The 23,366-nt window shown below is 41.3% G+C and overlaps 1 protein-coding gene across 6 annotated transcripts in view; it reads right to left on the bottom strand.

Moving 5' to 3' along the window:
* ulk4 (unc-51 like kinase 4) overlaps window positions 1–23,366 on the bottom strand; it is a 227,467-nt gene that overhangs the window by 135,223 nt on the left and 68,878 nt on the right. For all 6 annotated transcript variants that reach the window (XR_009654740.1, XM_060922070.1, XM_060922071.1 and 3 more), the window contains exons 20-21: window positions 11,920–12,081; window positions 11,608–11,790 (exon numbers count right to left, since the gene is read on the bottom strand). Coding sequence is in view for 5 of the 6 variants with exons in the window: in XM_060922070.1 (XP_060778053.1) it covers window positions 11,608–11,790; window positions 11,920–12,081 (345 nt within the window). In the remaining variant the exon portion in view is untranslated. The remainder of the gene's footprint in view (window positions 1–11,607; window positions 11,791–11,919; window positions 12,082–23,366) is intronic.

Raw genomic sequence — 23,366 nt, 5'->3', positions numbered from 1 at the left:
TAGGCAGAGACCCGTCCACCCGTAAATTTGACGGGCAATTGCCGATTTCAACGGGCAAGTATACACACAGACGGATACTGAAACGGACGATAATGCCGAAAATTTTCGCACATGAATACTCCCACATGTCATCCGATAAATCCAGTTATGTTCCGCCCACACACGGACTGGCCATCGGGAGTAGCGGGAGTTTTCCCGGTGGGCTGGTGGTTCAGTGTGGGCCGGCGGAGAAAAAAAAAAAAAAAACAGTTGCGCGCTGGCCTTTAATATGATAAGCAATGTTAACAGTTTCTTTAACAAACTGTTAACATTGCTTATTACAGTTGCGCGCTGGCCTTTAATATGATAAGCAATGTTAACAGTTTGTTAAAGAAACTGTTAACATTGCTTATCATATTAAAGGCCAGCGCGCAACTGTTTTTTGTTTTTGTTTTTTTTTTCTCCGCTGGCCCACACTGAACCACCGGCCCACTGGGAAAACTCCCGCTACTCCCGATGGCCAGTCCGTGTGTGGTTCCGCCATCATTTACAAATCGTAAGAAACACAGTTTAATACGAAAAATACTGAAAACTTGAAATGAAAAATCAGAATATTTCATCGTTTCCGCCATTTTGGCCCGCACTGAATCTTGTAACATGCGGACTGAATAAATCGCGAATTCTGATTGGTCGAAAATTGCCAAACACCCTGCGTTGTAGTTTCCTCTTTCTTGGCGGGAGAACCGCATTTTTTTTTGCTGACTCACTCTTCTGGATCAAGATGAATCCCAACAAACGCCCCAAATTGAATGTGACAAAAACTGATTCGTTTTTCCACAAAAAGACAGAAAAGGTATGTGTGATACATTGATTAACAAGGGGGGTTCATTGGGGTATGGTAAAATAGAATACTGTTGGTTTTTTTTTTTTTTATTAAATACTGTAACTAGATCAAAAGATTATATACAATTCATTGTTGTTTATTTTCTTTTCACTTTTGTTACCAAATCAAACACCATACATACATCTGATACATTCAGGAGTGAAACTGAAAAAAATACAAAGTAAAAATATGCAATATTTCTGATCAAAAATTACACGCCATTTCACCCTGAAAATGTCCTAGAATGCAGGAAATGAAGTCTAAATTTCAAAAATTTTCTGGGGGGGCATGCCCCCAGACCCCCCTAGAGGGACTTCGCGCCTGCGGCGCTCGTCTTCGCACCTGCGGCGCTTATCAGGATTATATAAAATATTATTTTTGACTGGTAAATTTCTTTTTCTGCCTAATACCCTGGATCATGCTCAGGGTGTGTGCAAATGTTTTAACAATAAGAAAAATACTTGATTTGGAGTTAAATGAAATCATTTTAAATATAATTTACTATAGAAATTATAGTAATTGAAATAGTATAAATAAATAAAAATACAACCCCATTTCCAAAAAAAAGTTGGGACACTGTGTAAAACATAAATAAAAACAGAAAGTGAAGATTTGCAAATCATGGAAACCCTATATTTTGTTGAAAATAGTACAAAGACAACATATCAAATGTTGAAACTGAGAAATTTTAGTGTTTTTTGAAAAATATATGCTCATTTTGAATTTGATGTCAGCAACATGTTTCAGAAAAGCTGGGACGGGGCAACAAAAGACAGAACAAGTTGTGTAATGCTCAAAAAAAACCTAATTTGGTTAATTGGCAACAGGTCAGTAACATGATTGGCAATAAAAAGAGCATCCCAGAGAGGCGGAGTCTCTCAGAAGTAAAGATGGGGAGGGGTTCGCCGCTCTGTGAAAGACTGCGTGGGCAAACAGTGCAACAATTTAAGAATAACGTTCCTCAATGTAAAATTGCAAAGGATTTGGGGATCACATCATCTATGGTCCATAATATCATTAAAAGATTCAGAGAATCTGGAGAAATCTCTGTATATAAGAGACAAGGCTGAAAACTAACATTGGGTGTCTGTGATCTTCAGGCCCTCAGGTGACATGGCATTAAAAGCAGACACGTGTCTGTAGTGGAAATCACTGTATGGACTCAGGAACACTTCAGAAAACCATCGTCTGTGAAAACAGTTCATTACTGCATCCGCAAATGCAAGTTAAAACCAGATATAAACAATATCCTGAAACACCGCCACTTTCTCTGGGCCCGAGCTCTTTTACGATGGACTGAGGCGAAGTGGAAAACTGCCCCGAGGTCTGACGAATCAAAAGTAGAAATTCTTTTTAGAAATCATGGACACCACGTCCTCCAGGCCAAAGAGGAGAGACACCATCCGGCTTGCTATCAGTACACAGTTCAAAAACCAGCATCTGTGATGGTATGAGGGTGCATTAGTGCACATGACATGGGTAGCTTGTACATCTGGGAAGGCATCATTAATATATGATATATACACGTTTCAGAGCAATATGCTGCCATCCAGACAAAACCTTTTTCAGGGAAGGTCTTCCTTCTTTCAGCAAGACAATGCCAAACCACTTTCTGCACATATTCAAACTGCATGGTTCTGTTGTAAAAGAGTCCGGGTGCTAAACTGGCCTGCCTGCAGTCCAGACCTGTCACCCATTTAAAGCATTTGGCGCATTATGAAGCACAAAATATGACAAAGGAGACCCTGAACTGTTGACCAGCTGAAATTGTATGTCAGGCAAGAATGGGACAACATTTCTCTTTCACAACTACAGCAATTGGTCTCCTCAGTTACCAAACATTTACAGAATGTTGTTAAAAGTAGAGTGAAACGTGTTGCTGACATCAGATTCAAAATCAGTGTTGTTTTCGTTAACGATGACGATGACGAAATTATTTTGTTAACGCACCTTTTTTTCATGACTAAAACGAGACAGTGACGAGCTAAACATAACTCTTTGATCACGAAAATATGACGAGACGTATCTGTTGTTTTCGTTGACGAGACGAAAATCTTAGTGGGTTGGCTATAGGACTATCAAAATGCATGGCGTTTCCTCCAACGGCACATGCAATCTGTCTGCCAAATGCTGAAAATATCAGCAATGCACCTGCATCCTGTCCTTGTTTGGTCACGCCCACCACCAGGCATGTCCGGGCACAGTGCACGTCCGGGCACAGTGCACACCAGGGCAGCCATACACAGTTCATGGACCATGGTGGCGGCAACGCCAGCACAAGGGCTTGGTGGGCAGAAAAGACGTGATGATTTATGGACATACTTTACACATAATCCAGCAGAAAATAAAACGGAATGCCTTGTAGTGGGAGACAGAGGTACACACTGTGGCTATAAACTACGTGGCAAGAATACGACCGGCCTCAAGAGGCATCTAAAGGCTCACCATGCTGCTATTGCTGCGACGGTAAGTTAACATTACAAGAAGTCCTGTTAACAGATCATGTATACGTTTGCTAGCTTTGGTTAATGTCACTCAGCAATCGGTCTGTAATGAATTTCCTATGAAGTTTTCCAAAACACCGTGACCTGGCGAAAATGAATAGGACCGCTAGCTTCATGCTAAAGTTGGCTTGGTTAAGCTAACTTAAATTCACTTAACATGTCATGAGTAAAACTTGTCCTGCAGGGATTACTGGTGGGACAGCAACTGAATGCTTTGTCATATATTGACCCATATTTGAATTACTGTGAAACATACGGGGGGAAATGTAGCTTTTCAGACCTATTGCTGTGCCTTAATATGCCTAAATGAGCAGCAGCACACCTGGCTACTCTAACGTTAGCAGCATGTTTAGCCATCATATTTACATTAACGGACAGCGTGGTCATCTTCTAGTTGTGTGTTCATCATGACATGTTTGTGCTCCATCAGTGCATTGCGACATGTTAAACGGAGGCAGAAACACGAGTCTGTGAACAATGGAGCATACACACCAGACAGCGTTTATGTAGAGAGCGTGCACACTAGACAGCGTTTATGTAGAGCGCGTGCACACTAGACAGCGTTTATGTACAGAGCGTGCACACTAGACAGCGTTTATGTAGAGAGCGTGCACACTAGACAGCGTTTATGTAGAGAGCGTGCACACTAGACAGCGTTTATGTAGAGAGCGTGCACACTAGACAGCGTTTATGTAGAGAGCATGCACACCAGACAGCGTTTATGTAGAGAGCGTGCACACTAGACAGCGTTTATGTAGAGAGCGTGCGCACTAGACAGCGTTTATGTAGAGAGCGTGCACACTAGACAGCGTTTATGTAGAGAGCGTGCACACTAGACAGCGTTTATGTAGAGAGCATGCACACTAGACAGCGTTTATGTAGAGAGCGTGCGCACTAGACAGCGTTTATGTAGAGAGCATGCACACTAGACAGCGTTTATGTAGAGAGCGTGCGCACTAGACAGCGTTTATGTAGAGAGCGTGCGCACTAGACAGCGTTTATGTAGAGAGCGTGCACACTAGACAGCGTTTATGTAGAGAGCGTGCACACTAGACAGCGTTTATGTAGAGAGCATGCACACTAGACAGCGTTTATGTAGAGAGCGTGCGCACTAGACAGCGTTTATGTAGAGAGCATGCACACTAGACAGCGTTTATGTAGAGAGCGTGCGCACTAGACAGCGTTTATGTAGAGAGCGTGCACACTAGACAGCGTTTATGTAGAGAGCGTGCGCACTAGACAGCGTTTATGTAGAGAGCGTGCGCACTAGACAGCGTTTATGTAGAGAGCATGCGCACTAGACAGCGTTTATGTAGAGAGCGTGCGCACTAGACAGCGTTTATGTAGAGAGCGTGCACACTAGACAGCGTTTATGTAGAGAGCGTGCGCACTAGACAGCGTTTATGTAGAGAGCGTGCACACTAGACAGCGTTTATGTAGAGAGCGTGCGCACTAGACAGCGTTTATGTAGAGAGCGTGCACACTAGACAGCGTTTATGTAGAGAGTGTGCACACTAGACAGCGTTTATGTAGAGAGCGTGCGCACTAGACAGCGTTTATGTAGAGAGCGTGCAGACTAGACAGCGTTTATGTAGAGAGCGTGCACACTAGACAGCGTTTATGTAGAGAGCGTGCACACTAGACAGCGTTTATGTAGAGAGCGTGCGCACTAGACAGCGTTTATGTAGCGAGCGTGCAGACTAGACAGCGTTTATGTAGAGAGCGTGCACACTAGACAGTGTTTATGTAGAGAGCGTGCACACTAGACAGCGTTTATGTAGAGAGCGTGCAGACTAGACAGTGTTTATGTAGAGAGCGTGCACACTAGACAGCGTTTATGTAGAGAGCGTGCAGACTAGACAGCGTTTATGTAGAGAGCGTGCAGACTAGACAGTGTTTATGTAGAGAGCGTGCACACTAGACAGTGTTTATGTAGAGAGCGTGCACACTAGACAGCGTTTATGTAGAGAGCGTGCAGACTAGACAGCGTTTATGTAGAGAGCATGCACACTAGACAGCGTTTATGTAGAGAGCGTGCACACTAGACAGCGTTTATGTAGAGAGCGTGCACACTAGACAGCGTTTATGTAGAGAGCGTGCAGACTAGACAGCGTTTATGTAGAGAGCGTGCACACTAGACAGCGTTTATGTAGAGAGCGTGCAGACTAGACAGCGTTTATGTAGAGAGCGTGCGCACTAGACAGCGTTTATGTAGAGAGCGTGCACACTAGACAGCGTTTATGTAGAGAGCGTGCGCACTAGACAGCGTTTATGTAGAGAGCGTGCAGACTAGACAGCGTTTATGTAGAGAGCGTGCACACTAGACAGCGTTTATGTAGAGAGCGTGCAGACTAGACAGCGTTTATGTAGAGAGCGTGCGCACTAGACAGCGTTTATGTAGAGAGCGTGCACACTAGACAGCGTTTATGTAGAGAGTATGTTATGCACAACCTGTCAACCTCGATTACAATTTCCTATCTCTGTATTGGCCTAATTTAATGTTTTAAAGTAATTATTTTTTCGACTAAAATGAATGACTGACTAAAACTGGACTAAAACCCTTTTAGTTTTCGTCAACTAGAACTAGACCAAAACTATCAAGGACAGAATTGACTAAAATGTGACTAAAACTAATAAGCATTTCGTCCAAAAGACTAAGACTAAAACTAAATCAAAAATGGCTGCCAAAAACAACACTGTTCAAAATGAGCATATATTTTTCAAAAAACAGTGTCAACATTTGATATGTTGTCTTTGTACTATTTTCAATTAAATATCGGGTTTCCATGATTTGCAAATCACCACATTCTGTTTTTTATTTACAGTTTACACAGCATCCCAACTTTTTTGGAATTGGCGTTGTAACAACTAACACTGAAATTCACTGTGCATGCACAAAACTTTTACAAAAACATAGCTAATGGGGTTAATGTCGACATGGAATTTGTAAATGTGAATGAGAGGCATTATTGAATTTTATTAGTTCAGCAGTCCTTTAGTTGAGTAACAGTCACATTTGTGTACAAGAGGCATTATACAATTGAGGACAAATGTTTACCTTAACCTAAGCTAACTCAATTTTTCACATCACACAATTCATATTAATATACATTTCCTATCAACTGGGGCATCTTCGTGATTTCCCTATGACGTAGTTTCAAAATAATAGCCAATAGATAGATTTATTTGAGCTTTGGTATGCTTGGGGATCTGCTGAAAGATCCAGTTGCAACCAAGTCCGTTTTCCAGCAAAACACCCACACAACACGATGTTACCAACCCCATGTTTCAGAGTTGAGTCAGTGTTCTTAGGAATAAAAGCCTCAGTCTTTTCCTCCATACACACCACTGATCACTCTAGCCAAACACTTCAATTTTTTTTGTTTCGTGTGAACCGAAAACTCTCTAAAAGGCTGGTGATCACCTGCAAACTTCAGTCTTGGAGTAGGGTATTTCCTTGGACAATACCCTTTCAAGAAGTAACTGGACTTGTGGAGGTCCACAAGTAAAATGAGCTCTGATGTAAACAAAGTGGATGATCTAATTGACTTGTAAATAAAATGTATGGTCACATGAAGTATGTGGAGATGTGAAAAACTGATATTGAATATCTTTAGCCGAGGCGCATGCTGAATGCTCCATCATCATTGGCTCTGATGTGTGACAGGTTCATCAATCAGATGCTTTTTTCCAAGGCCTCAAATCCAGAATGGATTCCACTTGACAGATTCTGCCACTTTTTAAAAGGTATACTGCCCTCAGCACTAACTATCTCAACTGCCTTTTTTTTTTATTACAAAATTTCTGATGATAAAATTAAGAGAGCAAACAGGGACCATCAACCAATATTATTCCAGAAAGTTCAAGATCAATTAAATATCATATGCATATATGCCCAAAGAAGATAAAGATGAAAGATTTTATTCATATCTGCACCCGGTTGCTGTAGATAACGTTCATTTACCAGACTAGCTAAGCTGTATCAGTACTCATGGCCAATTAGCTGTGTGAGGAAGTAAGGGCGAGAGTGATACGCAACAGCCAGTAGCAGTGTGGGACCTTTCACTTTTTGGGATTATTTTGTTTGCATTGCAAGCATCTGTTGAACAAAACCACTAAAAGGTTAATTCTATTAAAAATTTAAAGTGCTGATGACACGTTTTTGACATCTTTGGCGATGTTTTATAACATAAAAAGTAATTCCCAATGATCCATATATTAATTCACAAAGGCGCCTATTTTACAAGTTATGATAAAAAACGCGGCTATTTGGGCAAATTTGACGGGGCTGCAGCACCCAGGAGACGGAGGAGGAGGAGGAGCTATATGACGTCAGCGAAAGAATCTTCCTCCTCACTTACCAGTTTGTTGTTGATGCGACAGGTGTTCAGTTTATCATTATTAGTACTATTATTATACATTATTATAATATTATATATATATATATATATATATATATATATATATATATATATATATATATATATGTTATTATGCCTTCGAGTTGTGTTGCCGGCTTTTGCTCCAAAACCCACAAGGATGGGGTAAGTTTATTCAAGTTTCCCAGAGATCCCGAGAGCTGCATGCGAAGTGGGTGAAGCAAGTCAGGCGCACTCGTGACAAGTGGGAGCCCTCACCAACATCCGTCCTGTGCTCTGAACACTTCGATTTGGATTGTTTTGACACCCTTCCCAGCTTAAAGGAATCTCTTGGGTGTTCAGTTCAGCACAAACGTGTGTTGCTACCATCAGCAGTGCCTACAGTATTCCGGAGGGGGTCTACTAGTAGCTATGCCGGATCCAGCAGTCGCCTGGGACAAGGCGACTCCTCCAAAGACAGTCCAACTGTCAGAACATGTGTTGAGAAACGACATAAGATAAAGGTACGTACAGCTATAGAGTGCTCCGACATGATGCTAAAAATAGTAACCATGCGGTCTGCGCGGCCATCTTGGAAGTCACTCGCTCCAGAGCGCTCATAGAGTACACATCATAGAGTACACATCATAGAGTACACATTCATGATAATCATAAATGTAATCATAAAGTCCGCGTGATATCAGTCATGTATTTGCTTGTGAAAGCTTGTTTCTCAAAGCAAACACTGAGGGAAAGCTAACTTAGCCAGACAAGTAGGCTACAGATTGTCATTTGCTTACGCTGATGTAGGTTATCAAATATTTTGCTTCATTCAACGATAAAACTAAGAAGCCATAAACTAGAAGACGTGCCTGCCAATATTATCCTAAATGTATCACGGATCAGGCAGTTGTAAGCTTATTATGTTAGCCGTTTGCATGCTCCATTAGGAACTATGTATTCAGTGTAGCATACGGCTTACATGATATAAGCAGTGTTTACACATGCAAGACAACAATACACAATATTAAAATATTGATTCCGTAACATTTTGAACAAATACGGGTTGAGCTACCAATCCTTGTTATCCAACCTTGTGGTGTTCAATGCTGGGCTGTCTGCCTGTCCGCTGTCCATCTCGGAGTTGGAGTCGCTCTCAGATTGCACAGTAACAGGTTCAAACCTGTACGGTTGGATGCACCCGTGTTCGTCATCACTTGATTCTTCCGATCTATCCCACTCACAACACAATTCTAGACTCCCAGAAGAGGAAGAGCTAGAGAGTTCACCGGCATTTTCATGCGCCATTTCCATTGAGTAGAACAGCCAGTGAACCGCAGCGTGTTCTTCCGCTGACGTCACAACATGGCCGCGAGCCACGGACCCAGTTTTCTTGCGCTGTGCAATTAAAAGTTGGATATTCGCGTAACAACAGCTTCTTTTCACGTAATTATAACAGAAATCTAACATGTTTGCCATGTTGTATAGTTTATTTAAGAAATTGCATAGAGTCATGTTCGTGTCATCAGCCCTTTAAAGGTAGATTAGTAATTTTATTTTTCAAAAGCTTCCCAAACAACTTCATGCATTCTATGCTCTGTAAGGAAATTCTTACAGAGGTATTACTGAAATACCTAAAGAGGAAAGGAAAATAAGTACTAACCTAAGACAGTTGTGGATTTGGAGTGTGCAGTTTGACTTTTGTTCATAAAATGCTCTTTTACATACAAATGCACCCGTTTCACTGTCAGTGGCACACTACAGAAATTTTCATGGTTGCAAGCGAGTTGAGCACTCATTGCACTGAGGTGCTCAGGAAAGCTGACTACAACCAAAAAGCTATTAATAAATAACAATAAATAAATATATAAAAGGGATGTCTTAGCAATCCATGTCAAGACTACAGCTGTCTGAGCTCTTCTGAATAGAACAGATACATTTCTCTTTCACTGTCAATACAGGGCAATGCTAGTCAGTTCACTAAAATTTTCCCACAGAGGCTTCATTTTCCTGGCTCTCAGATTTCCAATGCAACAACACAGCCAATAGTCATCACTGGAATTTACAATGCAATATCCACACAGGGTTCTCCAAAAAAAATCTAAAGTAGCCGGCTAAAAAAAAAAAAAAAAAGTAGTGGGCGGTTCTGGAATTTTCAGCAGCAAAAGCGTGCTAATGCTGGGGGGGCATGCCCCCCCCCCAATTTTTTTTTTGAAATTTACATGCCTTCTGGTGCCTTCTCAGCTAATAAATTACTAACCATTTCCCTGTAAAATACTTGCAAAATATGTATGAAATTTCCCTCCAGGTGCAGGTGTGCTTGGCTTTCTCAATTACCCTCTGTAGTATGCTGCCTGGTTCTATAACATAACTACATACGCTACGGCGTGGGCACGTAGCCCGGCTCAGCCAATCAGAGTGCGAGGATCGATCAACAAATATGGCGTCACTTCCGGTCAAGCTAATTGTAAAATTAATTCTGTATTGTAAATTAATTCTGAAAAACCCTGTAGGAGAATTAATAAAAGTTGTATTGTATCATGTCGGAATTCAAATCGAAGACAATTTCGTGGTGGAATAATTGGATTTGCAGCAAATTACGGGCAGTGGAGACGATATAAAATCGCTTGAACATTGAAAGGCAAGTTTTTCTTTTTTCTGGGATCGAGTAGCCGGCGCAGACCGTCTGTGTAGGTGGAAAAAAACACCGGTCGCCGACGCTTGTGGACATCTCTGTGCGCGTATTCCAAATCAAAAATCAAAACCTCACAGCCTGGACCAGAATATATCAAATGTAATATTAACAAACACAATTTTCCGATGAATACCAGAAATTATTATTTGTTCCTGTTGGAAATATTTCAAGACACATGCAATATTAATGTACAAAATTTTACCAAGCAGCAGCCTCAGTTTCCTTTGTGTATGCACAGTGAATTAAACAAACAATTTACATGATTTCATAACAATGACCACATCATGCTTATTAAACCCCAGAACCCGGAGGCGTTGTGGCTCAGTTGACTAAGGCGCCATGCCATAAATCCGGGGACCCGGGTTCGATTCCAACCCGAGGTCATTTCCCGATCCCTCCCAGTCTCTCTCTCCCGCTCATCTCCTGTCTCTACACTGTCCTATCCAATAAAAGGTGAAAAAAAGCCAAAAAAAATCTTTAAAAAATAAAAAAATAAACCCCAGAACCCAATTAATATAGATGCGTTTTAATTTAAATATGGGTTTCTCAGAACAGTTAGGCAAAATTGTGAAGGGCCCTGTAGACTGACAATCATTGGTTTTCACGGTTTTGTTTAGTACACATGCATCCTGTTTTCAGTTTTCTTGGTAATATGTAGCTCTGGATGCTAATAATCACATTCTACACTCCTTGTAGTGTTTAGATTAGATTAGATTAGATTAGATTAGATTAGATTAGATTAGATTAGATTAGATTAGATTAGATAGAACTTTATTGATCCCTTTGGGAGGGTTCCCTCAGGGAAATTAAAATTCCAGCAGCATCATTATAGGATAAACAGAGAATAGAAAATAGAGAAAACTTCTAGATAAATTAAATTAAGTATTTACATATTAATTGTAATTAATTATGATTCTAAGTACTAGTTATACTTAGTTATACTAGCTATATTCTTTGGTATCAACATCAAATCATGGTACCAAGCTGCAATGAACCGCTCAAATTGGCGTGCTAAAGTTCAAGACAGGAAACGTCTCTGCGAGGAGAAACTGAACAGCAGGGCAGAGGAAAGAAGGCGCAGGAGAAAGGGCTGGGAGGGTCCCCCATCGTCAACATAAGTAAGTACGTACGTACTAGTTATAATTATAAGCATTTACAGTGTATTTGCATTCGTGTATATATACATACTCTGTCCTGTATTAGTCTGTGTAAGTGTGCTCCGGATGCCAGCATGGCGGCGAACATGGTGAGCATGTGCTGTTGCACACGGCTGATTCCTGACACCAAGCAGCTGAGGATGCTGGGTAATCCAACCTTGTCAATCACACTCTGGAATGCTGCCGTTGAGTGACGGGTTATTCTACACAGAGCCTTGAGTGGGGGCAGGACAGTAACACTCTGGGTAATGAAGCTGGGCCATCATAGAGCTGAATCACTAACATGAGAATTTCCAGAAAATTACTCTAGATTGAGAGAAACTTAAAAAAGCGTGTTACTTACTGACATTGCACTGACCCGCAGTGCATCCAGAGTCGAGTGAGTGAACAGATACCAAAGGGCAGGTCCCACTTCTGCTGTGATAAAGCCCTGAGCACACCGGGTCTGTCTGCTACATACACTCTCAATGATTTTTGCTGCCATGTGGCTCACCACCAGTTCCTCCTGTATGAAATGTTATAAATGTATTACGTGCTACATCATCAGGCATTTCTTTTATTATTAAATGATGCGTTTTAAAAACATTACTAAATTCATTCTACACACTATCATGATTAAGAACAGCAACGGTTGTTGCATTTGAATGCAACAAAAGGCTCACTTCACTATAATCTAAAATAAACAAGAAAGTATTACAATGTAGGATTTCATTCCACTCTATAATATGTACATATAAAAGCAGCAGATATAGCAGCTTCCAATGTTTCATGCAATTACATCATTGGAATATATCGTACTCCCTCAAAAACACCTCCGTGAATAAATTCCTGAACCTTTCTAAGCAGAGCCAAGGCCAGCAAGTAGAAACGTATTTTGTCTCTAAGCCTTCTGTCCTTGAGCATATCTCTCCATGGCTGAAATTAAAGATTTAACAGCATTCAACAAGCAAAAAGGAAAATACCACAATGTGGGAATATTTTTGAGGCACAGTTATTCTGTGCGTTATTCCGACGCAATAGGCCTGTTTTCACTGCAATAACACCAGTAAATCTCGTCTCAGTGGAAAGACTAGTTTCGGGTCAGTTTATAAATGTGCCCCATCAGAGCACTGAAAACACAAATGTATAGTAGAACACACGAATGCAATACTAATGTGTTAAGGGCAAAGACAGACTAAGACAGCTGCATCCAGAGTTGCTGCTTTAACTCTGGCCTACTCAGTGTTTCTGTGGAGAGGTTAGAGTGGTACTTTAGAGCTGAAGTCGAGGAGGAGCGCAGAGAAAGTGATTGACAGCCTGCTGGAGGGCAAGTTTGGAACAGGGATGTGGAGCAGGCACTTTTTTTTTTCCCTTCGTACATCTGCCTTTTCAGAAAAAGTGGGACCTCGAGAAAATAAAACTCCACTCTTAAATGCAAGATTCCTCCATAACAAAATGTATTCTGAGGCAGGTCCGGGCATACAGTGGCAGATCAGCAGCATGCACGCTTTTGTACTACGGCCTACAGGAGCTTCTTTAAGGATCCTCTCGCTGGAATAATAGAGAACTCTATAGCATGACCTGTTCAGATTGTCTCATACTCCAGCACAAATGCCACAACCTTGCAAAAATAATACTGACTCAAGACCATTAAGTAGGGATGCAATGTACAGTTAGCTTTCCTCTGATCATATAATATTTATTAGGGCACAAAAGACAAATATTCAAATCATGAACAACACTCAATTTGATGTGATGCTTAAGTCCTGTCCTCTGGATAAATATACAGCACAAGAAGAAGCAAGCAAAAAGGCACTTCTCATACACAGCATGAGCACCATACTGCTATAGAGAGTCCCCTATATGTTTATTTATACATTACCTCCCAAGTGAGTCCACAGCCCAAATCTATACAGTGTCAGAGTTTGGGGTTACATAGTACACATTAAGAGAAAAAAAGATAAGGACAGCTATTCTCTAGGGTACTTCCTCTGTAGCTCTCTACCTCTCCTACACACACACACACACACACACACACACACACACACACACACACCTTCTCAGCATTCCAGCTCTACTTTAGCCCAGGGCCATGTTCAAGCCAAAGTTTACCAGAATTATGTATTTCCCCCAAATTCATATCTACAGAATCAGCATTCCTGTGTGCTGCTCCACAGCTAAAGGTTGGGTACATGAGGTTTTAATTATTTTGACTCATTTATATATTAATAGCACAGTGAAATAATTTATTGAGAACTGAAGGCGAGGCTTATTTATCATGAGCTATTTTCCTTTCAGTAACATAAATTGGCTTGTATGTTGTGCTCATACCATGCCTTGACATACTGAAGTGAATACACAACTAAATGATAGCAGATTCCATACAAACATTTAAATCCTTAAAAGAATGTGTTTTTCATGATTGTATCCTTTCTGGGGAATTAATTTGGCGGAGTAGATTGGACAAAAGTGTGGTAACTGTTAATGCAGTGTCTTTGCAGCCATATGTATCATTCGTTCATTTGTTCATCTTCAAGAAGCACTTTATCCTGAACATGCACAGTTATTCAAGCTCAGGATCAAACCAGGGACCCTAGAGCTGTGAGGTGACTGCTACAGTGGTGCTTGAAAGTTTGTGAACCCTTTAGAATTCTCTATATTTCTGCATAAATATGACCTAAAACATCATCAGATTTTCACCCAAGTCCTAAAAGTAGATAAAGAGAACCCAGTTAAACAAATGAGACAAAAATATTATACTTGGTCATTTATTTATTGAGGAAAATGATCCAATATTACATATCTGTGAGTGGCAAAAGTATGTGAACCTCTAGGATTAGCAGTTAATTTGAAGGTGAAATTAGAGTCAGGTGTTTTCAATCAATGGGATAACAATCAGGTGTGAGTGGGCACCCTGTTTTATTTAAAGAACAGGGATCTATCAAAGTCTGATCTTCACAACACATGTTTGTGGAAGTGTATCATGGCACAAACAAAGGAGATTTCTGAGGACCTCAGAAAAAGCATTGTTGATGCTCATCAGGCTGGAAAAGGTTACAAAACCATCTCTAAAGAGTTTGGACTCCACTAATCCACAGTCAGACAGATTGTGTACAAATGGAGGAAATTCAAGACCATTATTACCCTCCCCAGGAGTGGTTGACCAACAAAGATCACTCCAAGAGCAAGGCGTGTAATAGTCGGTGAGGTCACAAAGGACCCCAGGGTAACTTCTAAGCAACTGACGGCCTCTCTCACATTGGCTAATGTTACTGTTCATGAGTCCACCATCAGAAGAACACTGAACAACAATGGTGTGCATGGCAGTGCTGCAAGGAGAAAGCTACTGCTCTCCAAAAAGAACATTGCTGCTCGTCTGCAATTTGCTCAAGATCATGTGGACAAGCCAGAAGGGGATTGGAAAAATGTTTTGTGGATGGATGAGACCAAAATAGAACTTTTTGGTTTAAATGAGAAGCGTTATGTTTGGAGAAAGGAAAACACTGCATTCCAGCATAAGAACCTTATCCCATCTGTGAAACATGATGGTGGTAGTATCATGGTTTGGGCCCGTTTTGCTGCATCTGGGCCAGGACGGCTTGCCATCATTGATGGAACAATGAATCCTGAATTATACCAGTGAATTCTAAAGGAAAATGTCAGGACATCTGTCCATGAACTGAATCTCAAGAGAAAGTGGGTCATGCAGCAAGACAATGACCCTAAGCACACAAGTCGTTCTACCAAAGAATAGTTAAAGAAGAATAAAGTTAATGTTTTGGAACGGCCAAGTCAAAGTCCTGACCTTAATCCAATCGAAATGTTGTGGAAGGGCCTGAAGTGAGCAGGTCATGTGAGGAAACTCACCAACATCCCAGAGTTGAAGCTGTTCTGTACGGAGGAACGGGCTAAAATTCTTCCAAGCCGGTGTGCAGGACTGATCAACAGTTACCGAAAACGTTTAGTTGCAGTTATTGCTGCACAAGGGGGTCACACCAGATACTGAAAGCAAAGGTTCACATACTTTTGCCACTCACAGATATGTCATATTGGATCATTTTCCTCAATAAATAAATGATCAAGTATAATATTTTTGTCTCATTTGTTTAACTGGGTTCTCTTTATCTACTTTTAGGACTTGTGTGAAAATGTGATGATTTTTTAGGTCATATTTACACAGAAATATAGAAAATTCTAAAGGGCTCACAAACTTTCAAGCACCACTGTTCCTGTATTAAAACATGATAAAATATAAAAGCTCATCACGTTCAACATGCAAAATTGGAACATGCAAATGACAATAGTTTATGAAAAATATTTCCTTTTTCAAGCCAAGCTTAACAAAATAACAGACTCCAACACCTTTACATTATCTGGTCAATGATCCAGTGCAGAAGTGCTTAGTTTATTAATAAAATCCCACAATGCCTGAAACTTTAGATTGGATAGGGAACTGCGTACTCGTTTCACTCAGGATAGTTTTAGCACATCCGTGGCCAGAAGCCTAAGAGAGCAAAATTGGCCTGTGCCGTCAGGGAGGGAAAGGTGGCATACTCTCTCTCTCCCCCCATCAATTACATCGACGCTAGCCAATCAGGGGCGTCTTTGAGCTCATGCATATGGAGGTGGGTGGATAGTGCATTCCTCAAAGTGTGTTACGCCATCCCCTAACATTGCATACATAGCAGCTTGAAAAAATGTGTTTGGCTGGCGTCATGCCTCGGAGAAATCATGTGATGATCCTCGCCCTCGCTGGCTGTTAACTGTCGTTTCGTGTGATAGGGGAGACCTAGCTGATGGGTGGGAATTTGTCGTTATCTAAATTGGGGAGAAAACTGGGGGGGGCATTATATAAAGAGGATAGTTTTAGCGATTTCCAGTACAAAGTGATGCGCTTTAATTCTCATCCAGACAGCACAGCAGGAACTAAGAATGAACAAGAGAAGTTTTTTTTTGTTTTTAAATAAATCTACAAACAACATAACTTTAACTGATTAAAATTCTCCTAGTTGGCTTCTAGAAATAGCTGCTTGCTACCTCCTGTAGCTTATCAATGTTCGCAAAGCAAGTAGCGTGTTTAAATTATCAAAATGCTTCGAGTGTGTAGCACTGCATACAGTACTATGCAAAAGTCTTAGGCACATGTAAAGAAATGCTGTAGATCAAAGTCAATATTTGGTGTGAGACGACCCTTTGCTTTAAAAAAAAAAAATAGTAGTCTCAGGTACAACGAGTGCAGTTTTATGCGGAAATGAGCTGTAGGTTTTACTAAGTATCTTGCAGAAGCAGCCACAGTGCTTCTGGACACTTTGTCACACTGGCTTCTTCATTTTGCACCAAAACCCAGCAGCCTTCATTATGTTTTCTTTTTTTAATCTGAAAAGTGCTCTCTTATGTAATATGCTGCTCAGATACAAACCTTTTTTTTCCTGTAACATCTAATTTTGTGCTGGAAAATAAACGTTTGGAACTCTAAAATGTTTTTGTACTGACTCAATGTATGAGTCAGAAAATAGAAATCTATCACAAAAAGTTTGTATGGAAAAAATAGGGCTCCCAAGACTTTTGCACAGTCCTGTATATTATGTAATATACTGCTGAAATGTGGTATATATACAGTAATGAATACATTGTAGCGCTTTACCAATGATCAGCTCTCAAAGTTACTTAGGTAGTTAATATCTCTAGCTTTATAAACAGTGCATGTGTTTTTATTAAAATAAAAAAAAGATATATTTCCAAATTATTGTAGTACAAGAGGAAGAAAAAAGAAAGAAAGCACAACTTTATTCATCACACACTTGTGAAATTTCCTCTCTGCATTTAACCCATCTGAAGCAGTGAACACACACGTGAGCAATGAGCACACACACATACCCAGAGCAGTGGGCAGCCATGCTAACAGCACCCGGGGAGCAGTTGGGAGTTCGGTGCCTCGCTCAAGGGCACCTCAGCCCAAGGCCGTCCCATATTAACCTAACCGCATGTCTTTGGACTGTGGGGGAACCCGGAGCACCCGGAGGAAACCCACGCAGACACGGGGAGAACATGCAAACTCCACACAGAAAGGCCTCCTCCGGCCGCGAACCCAGAACCTTCTTGCGACTTTGCTAACCACTTACACCACCGTGCCGCCCACAAACACAGGATGTGCTTTTACAGAAAAATAACAAAGAGGTAACAAGTCACATCACACAACCTACCAGTGATCATTTTCCAATAAGGAGTTATGTTCTATTTCTTACTTACATGATGATGGAAGAAGCCATGGACTAAAAGTTTGAGACCCAGCTTTGGGACCAAAACGTCATCAATTTGATTCCCTGGAGCAGCAGGAATGGCTGAAGTACCCCTGAGCAAGGCACCTAACCCCTAACTGTTCCCTGGGCTGCCCACTGCTGTGGGTATGTCAGGGTCCTGTTGTATGTCACTCTGGATAAGAGCGTCTGCTAAATGCCTGAATGTGAAGGTCTCATCTCATCTCATCTCATTATCTCTAGCTGCTTTATCCTGTTCTACAGGGTCGCAGGCAAGCTGGAGCCTATCCCAGCTGACTATGGGCGAAAGGCGGGGTACACCCTGGACAAGTCGCCATGTCATCACAGGGCTGACACATAGACACAGACAACCATTCACACTCTCATTCACACCTACGGTCAATTTAGAGTCACCAGTTAACCTAACCTGCATGTCTTTGGACTGTGGGGGAAACCGGAGCACCCGGAGGAAACCCACGCGGACACGGGGAGAACATGCAAACTCCACACAGAAAGGCCCTCGCCGGCCCCGGGGCTCGAACCCAGGACCTTCTTGCTGTGAGGCGACAGCGCTAACCACTACACCACCGTGCCGCCCCGAATGTGAAGGTGTGCAGGATATTTAATGCAAAATTATCTGTTATTCTACGGCTTGTATTGTTTATAACGTGTCTCTTGGGAAAAGAAGCTGATTCATTGATTTCACAACTGACAGATACAGCCTGTACAGGAATATTTTGTGGTACAATTTATCCTCTCATAGGGTCACAGCATGAATATAAGGAGTCGGTTATCTACATTATACACCTTGCTGAGCATATACCGGGTATGGAAATCCTAGTTAATCACCAATGGAGCTTGTGTTACTTTGCTAGGTAACATGCTTTTATTATAACACTTGTTTATCAGGGAAAGATAGAAGAAGATGGGTTTGTCTGATTTTTTTGTTTCAGGGTTGCCATTTCAATTGTAAGCTTGGTTACTGTCTGTGTGGAGTCTCACATGGGTTTACTCTAGGTTCTCCATCTTCCAAAACCTCCAGTGTCCCAAAAACATGCAGGTTGAATGACTACACTACACTGTCTGTAGGTGTGTGTGATGGACTGGCATGCCATCCAGGGTGAACTCTCCTGCCTCACACTCCCTAGATGGGCTCTGAACCCACCGTGACCCTGACCAGGATAAAGCAGTTACTAGATGAACAAATAAATGAAAAATAGAAAAGTAGTATAGGCGTGTATTTTTTCCGTTGTTGAATGACATTTTTGTAGAAATTCCATATCAAAACACTCTATACTACCGTTCAAAAGTTTGGGGTCACCCAGACAATTTTGTGTTTTCCATGAAAAGTCACACTTTTATTTACCACCATAAGTTGTAAAATGAATAGAAAATATAGTCAAGACATTTTTCTGGCCATTTTGAGCATTTAATCGACCCCACAAATGTGATGCTCCAGAAACTCAATCTGCTCAAAGGAAGGTCAGTTTTATAGCTTCTCTAAAGAGCTCAACTGTTTTCAGCTGTGCTAACATGATTGTACAAGGGTTTTCTAATCATCCATTAGCCTTCTGAGGCAATGAGCAAACACAGTCAGTGCGTTTACATGCACATAGAGAGAATCGAATTTCTGCCATTGCTCGACTGAAATCAAAGTTCAAAATGCCATGTATACACCTTAATTCGGCTGAAATTGAACCGAACTTGATTTCTCGGAATCAAGCTACACGACCTAGTTTATGCGATTTCTGCCGAGCGACTTAGTGCATGTAAACCCTATTGAGCTACGGAGTCGAGCTATTTACTTCAGCACTGCCGCTTCCGGAAGTGACGAGTGACGAGACCACAAGCGGGAAACACAACAGCCTCGGTCGGCATGACAACGGCATGAATCTTTTCTTTTTGTGGCATTGTTTGCACTGTTAAAATTTAGCTCACTTACTGTATCACCAAATACATCTGTACAGCTGTTGCATAGCTGTGAATTGTGTACATAAACAAGTCACTGTATTTGTGTGTGAGTGTGTGTGTGTGTGTGTGTGTATAGATGTCCAACATCTGAAGAATGTCAATAAAAACAAAGCAGTTGAACTTTTTGTGTGTTTATTAAGACATAAGTTAAATTGTAAGCAAAAAATGGACTTTAGAAAAATATTTTTTTGTAAGCAAAAAATGAACTTTAGAAAAATATACATGTGGCAGCGGGGGTGCTTGACCACGCATTGTGCAAAATAAGTTGTCTTACAAAACAGTGGTCTGCGCAGGACAGTTTGTAGCCATACAGTCTGTTAGAGCAAGCCTAACAGCTTGAGCACGGAACTTGTGAACACGGAACTGCCAGTGTTGCCAGATTGGGCGGTTTTAAGTGCATTTTGGCGGATTTAAACATGTTTTGGGCTGGAAAACGTCAGCAGTATCTGGCAACACTGCTGATAACTTTGTTTATACTCTTGAATAGCTCTTCTTCATGACGACAACCGGAAGTGTACCAACACGATGGGGCGTGTAGCGCCACCTGTGGTTCGGGTGCACAATGCACCTCACACAATAGCTCGATTTCATCGTGTGCATGTAGGATTGGATTTCTCTGGCACCCCTGCTGGGACCTTCAGTTCGATTACCGACAGCAGCTCGATTTGGATGTGCATGTAAACATAGTCAATGTACCATTAGAACACTGGAGTGAGAGTTGCTGGAAATGGGCCTCTATACACCTATGGAGATATTGCACCAAAAACCAGACATTTGCAGCTAGAATAGTCATTTACCACATTAGCAATGTATAGAGTGGATTTCTGATTAGTTTAAAGTGATCTTCATTGAAAAGAACAGCGCTTTTCTTTCAAAAATAAGGACATTTCAAAGTGACCCCAAACTTTTGAACGGTAGTGTATATTAACCTTGAGTATTTCACCAGTTGTTCATACCTACTTAATCTTTGTCAACCTGCAATTATTTCCAACACAACAATTCTGTGCAAACTCAGGTTGTGTTACAACTTACAGAAAATAGAGGCTAGGTTATTATCAAACACATTGAGTGAAAGACATTCATCTCTAATACGCCATTATTTATCATTCATCAGTGAGAAAACTCATGATTTTTAAAGATTTTGTGTACATATGTAATAAAATCAGAAATAATAGGTAATAGTTGGGGGTGGCACGGCGTTCTAGTGGTTAGCACTGTCGCCTCACAGCAAGAAGGTTCTGGGTTCGAGCCCAGTGACTGACGGGGGGGCCTTTCTGTGCGGAGTTCGCATGTTCTCCCCGTGTCTGTGTGGGTTTCCTCTGGGTGCTCCAGTTTCCCCCACAGTCCAAAGACATGCGGTTAGGTTAACAAGGGGCGGCCTTAGGCTGAGGTGCCCTTGAGCGAGGCACCTACCCCCCCAACTGCTCCTTGGGTGCTGTTAGCATGGCTGCCCACTGCTCTGGGTATGTATGTGTGCTCATTGCTCACGTGTATGTGTGTGTATGCGTGCATGTGTGTGTTCACTGCTTCAGATGGGTTAAATTCAGAGGAGATATTTCACAAGTGTATGTGTGATGAATAAAGTTGTTCTTCTTCTAGTTATGTTATATTGGCAAATTGTTTATCTCAAGATTTGTTTCAGCAGCAGGTCCATTTGAAACCTCTGCACTATTCATGACACTTCTGTATATACGTGTGTAGAAACACAACATTAACTAGAGTAACGAAAGCCATTAAAATGGATCTATATAGTGTCTGGGTTTGTGTGTTTTGCTTGGTGTCTAGAGACACAGACAGACAGGCAGACAGACAGACAGACAGACAGACAGAGAGAGAGAGAGAGAGAGAGAGACTGCAATTGTGTCCATCTGAAGGAGCAGCACACCTGGCCTAAATAAAAAGCTATGTAAATCAGTCTCGCCAACTAGTGCTTTCATTACACTACTCTCAACGTTTCATCTGCCCTACTCGCTCTCCACTCCATTAATCCGCCCTCACAGCCAATCACACTTTCATTAGCACTAATGTGGCCTCAAAACATCATACTCAGATTCCTGTAACAGTCATGAGATGGCTTATGCACAGATTTTTAAAAAATCACTTTTCTTAAAAAAAAAAACATCGACATTAAAGCCAGCTAATTAAATTATAGGCATAAACTACACATGGTTCAAAATGAATTAAAGCAAGTGTACTATCCTATAAACACAGGATCCAGTCATCTTTGTAATCGGTAATTACAAAGTGTGGCTTGTGCAACCATAAATGAATCTGTTCTTGAATCAAAATCCCTAATGCGGTGTATACTGCACTGATTTAGCAGGGTCTGTTCACTAAACATGTGAAGATGCTTTGGCCATAACTCATGAAACAGCAGCTGAGACACACAGATAGAGTGGTCTATACCACAGCCCAGAACTGATAATTATACCAAGTCATACCAGGGTCAGCACAGTGTAGGGATATCATATCATAGAGGCCTGATAGTAGGAGATGGAATATTCACACTGTCGGTGTGAGTGGGTGTGTTATAAATATTTAATGGAGAAATACTGTGATGCCTGGTTTCAGCCTTGGGCTCTAATACATGCCACTTAAGGGATGAGTGCATATAGACCTTTCATCATGTGTCTCACACACACACACACACACACACACACACACACACACACACACACACACACAAACTGGCCTGGAATTCAGTCTACATGGTAGTCTCCTTCTCACTCTAAATTAAGAGCATTCACTGTGGACTGAGCACTGTATTTCTAACAACACTATGCACCAGGACAAATTTCTCTCTCTTCCCAGTCTCAAACACTCTGTCTTGATAAAAATGCACACTTATTACATCATGCTGAATTTCTCTACCTCTTTTATCTCCCCAAAACCTCCATGTCTTATTTCCTGTGCTAATCCAGCTCTAAAAACAGGGGCGGTACTCTACCAGACATGATAATTATTGTCTACATCAACCTTCTTCCATAGACTCCTCCTTCTGAAGTCTTCCTACCCTGCAGGTTTTACTGTTTTCCCTGCTTTAATCCTACTGTAATGCACTGACTGTTTATTAGATAATTAAAGGAATAGAAAATGTAAAGTAAATACATGCGTGGGTTGGTAACTTGTAATATTAAGAGCCTGTAAGAAAAGTTTCAGGCATGTTTGACCATTTATAAAGAAAGTTGTGAGCGTTTTTGTATCGCTGCTCTAATGCTATCAGGAGGCTGCCATGTCGCCTGTTGGAAGGGCGATGCGTGACGTCGTTTGGGCGCACGGCTGAGTGTATACTTCAGTACTGAAGGGGCAAAGCGAAAGGTCTACTAAGGTGACAATGTCAATTTTTTTCACTATACATCTGAAATAGTGTATTAAATGAACTGCAACCCTGACTTTTGGACAAACCTGAACTCTTTACCTGTAAAACAAGGCTGAAACTGTGCGTTATACTACTCGTTAGCATGCTTAGCATGCTCCCGACTCATTCATGAAAAACTTCCTCATCAAGACATTACCAGGCTAGCCTACCGTAATTACCGCAGTAGGCAGTCCAACCCCAGCAGCAACACAGAAAGAGGGTAAA

This window comes from Neoarius graeffei, chromosome 5 (assembly GCF_027579695.1).
Source record: "Neoarius graeffei isolate fNeoGra1 chromosome 5, fNeoGra1.pri, whole genome shotgun sequence".
NCBI classification, from domain to species: domain Eukaryota; kingdom Metazoa; phylum Chordata; class Actinopteri; order Siluriformes; family Ariidae; genus Neoarius; species Neoarius graeffei.
Note: the sequence above shows the minus strand (reverse complement) of the source record. Positions and strands in the feature narration are given on the sequence as shown.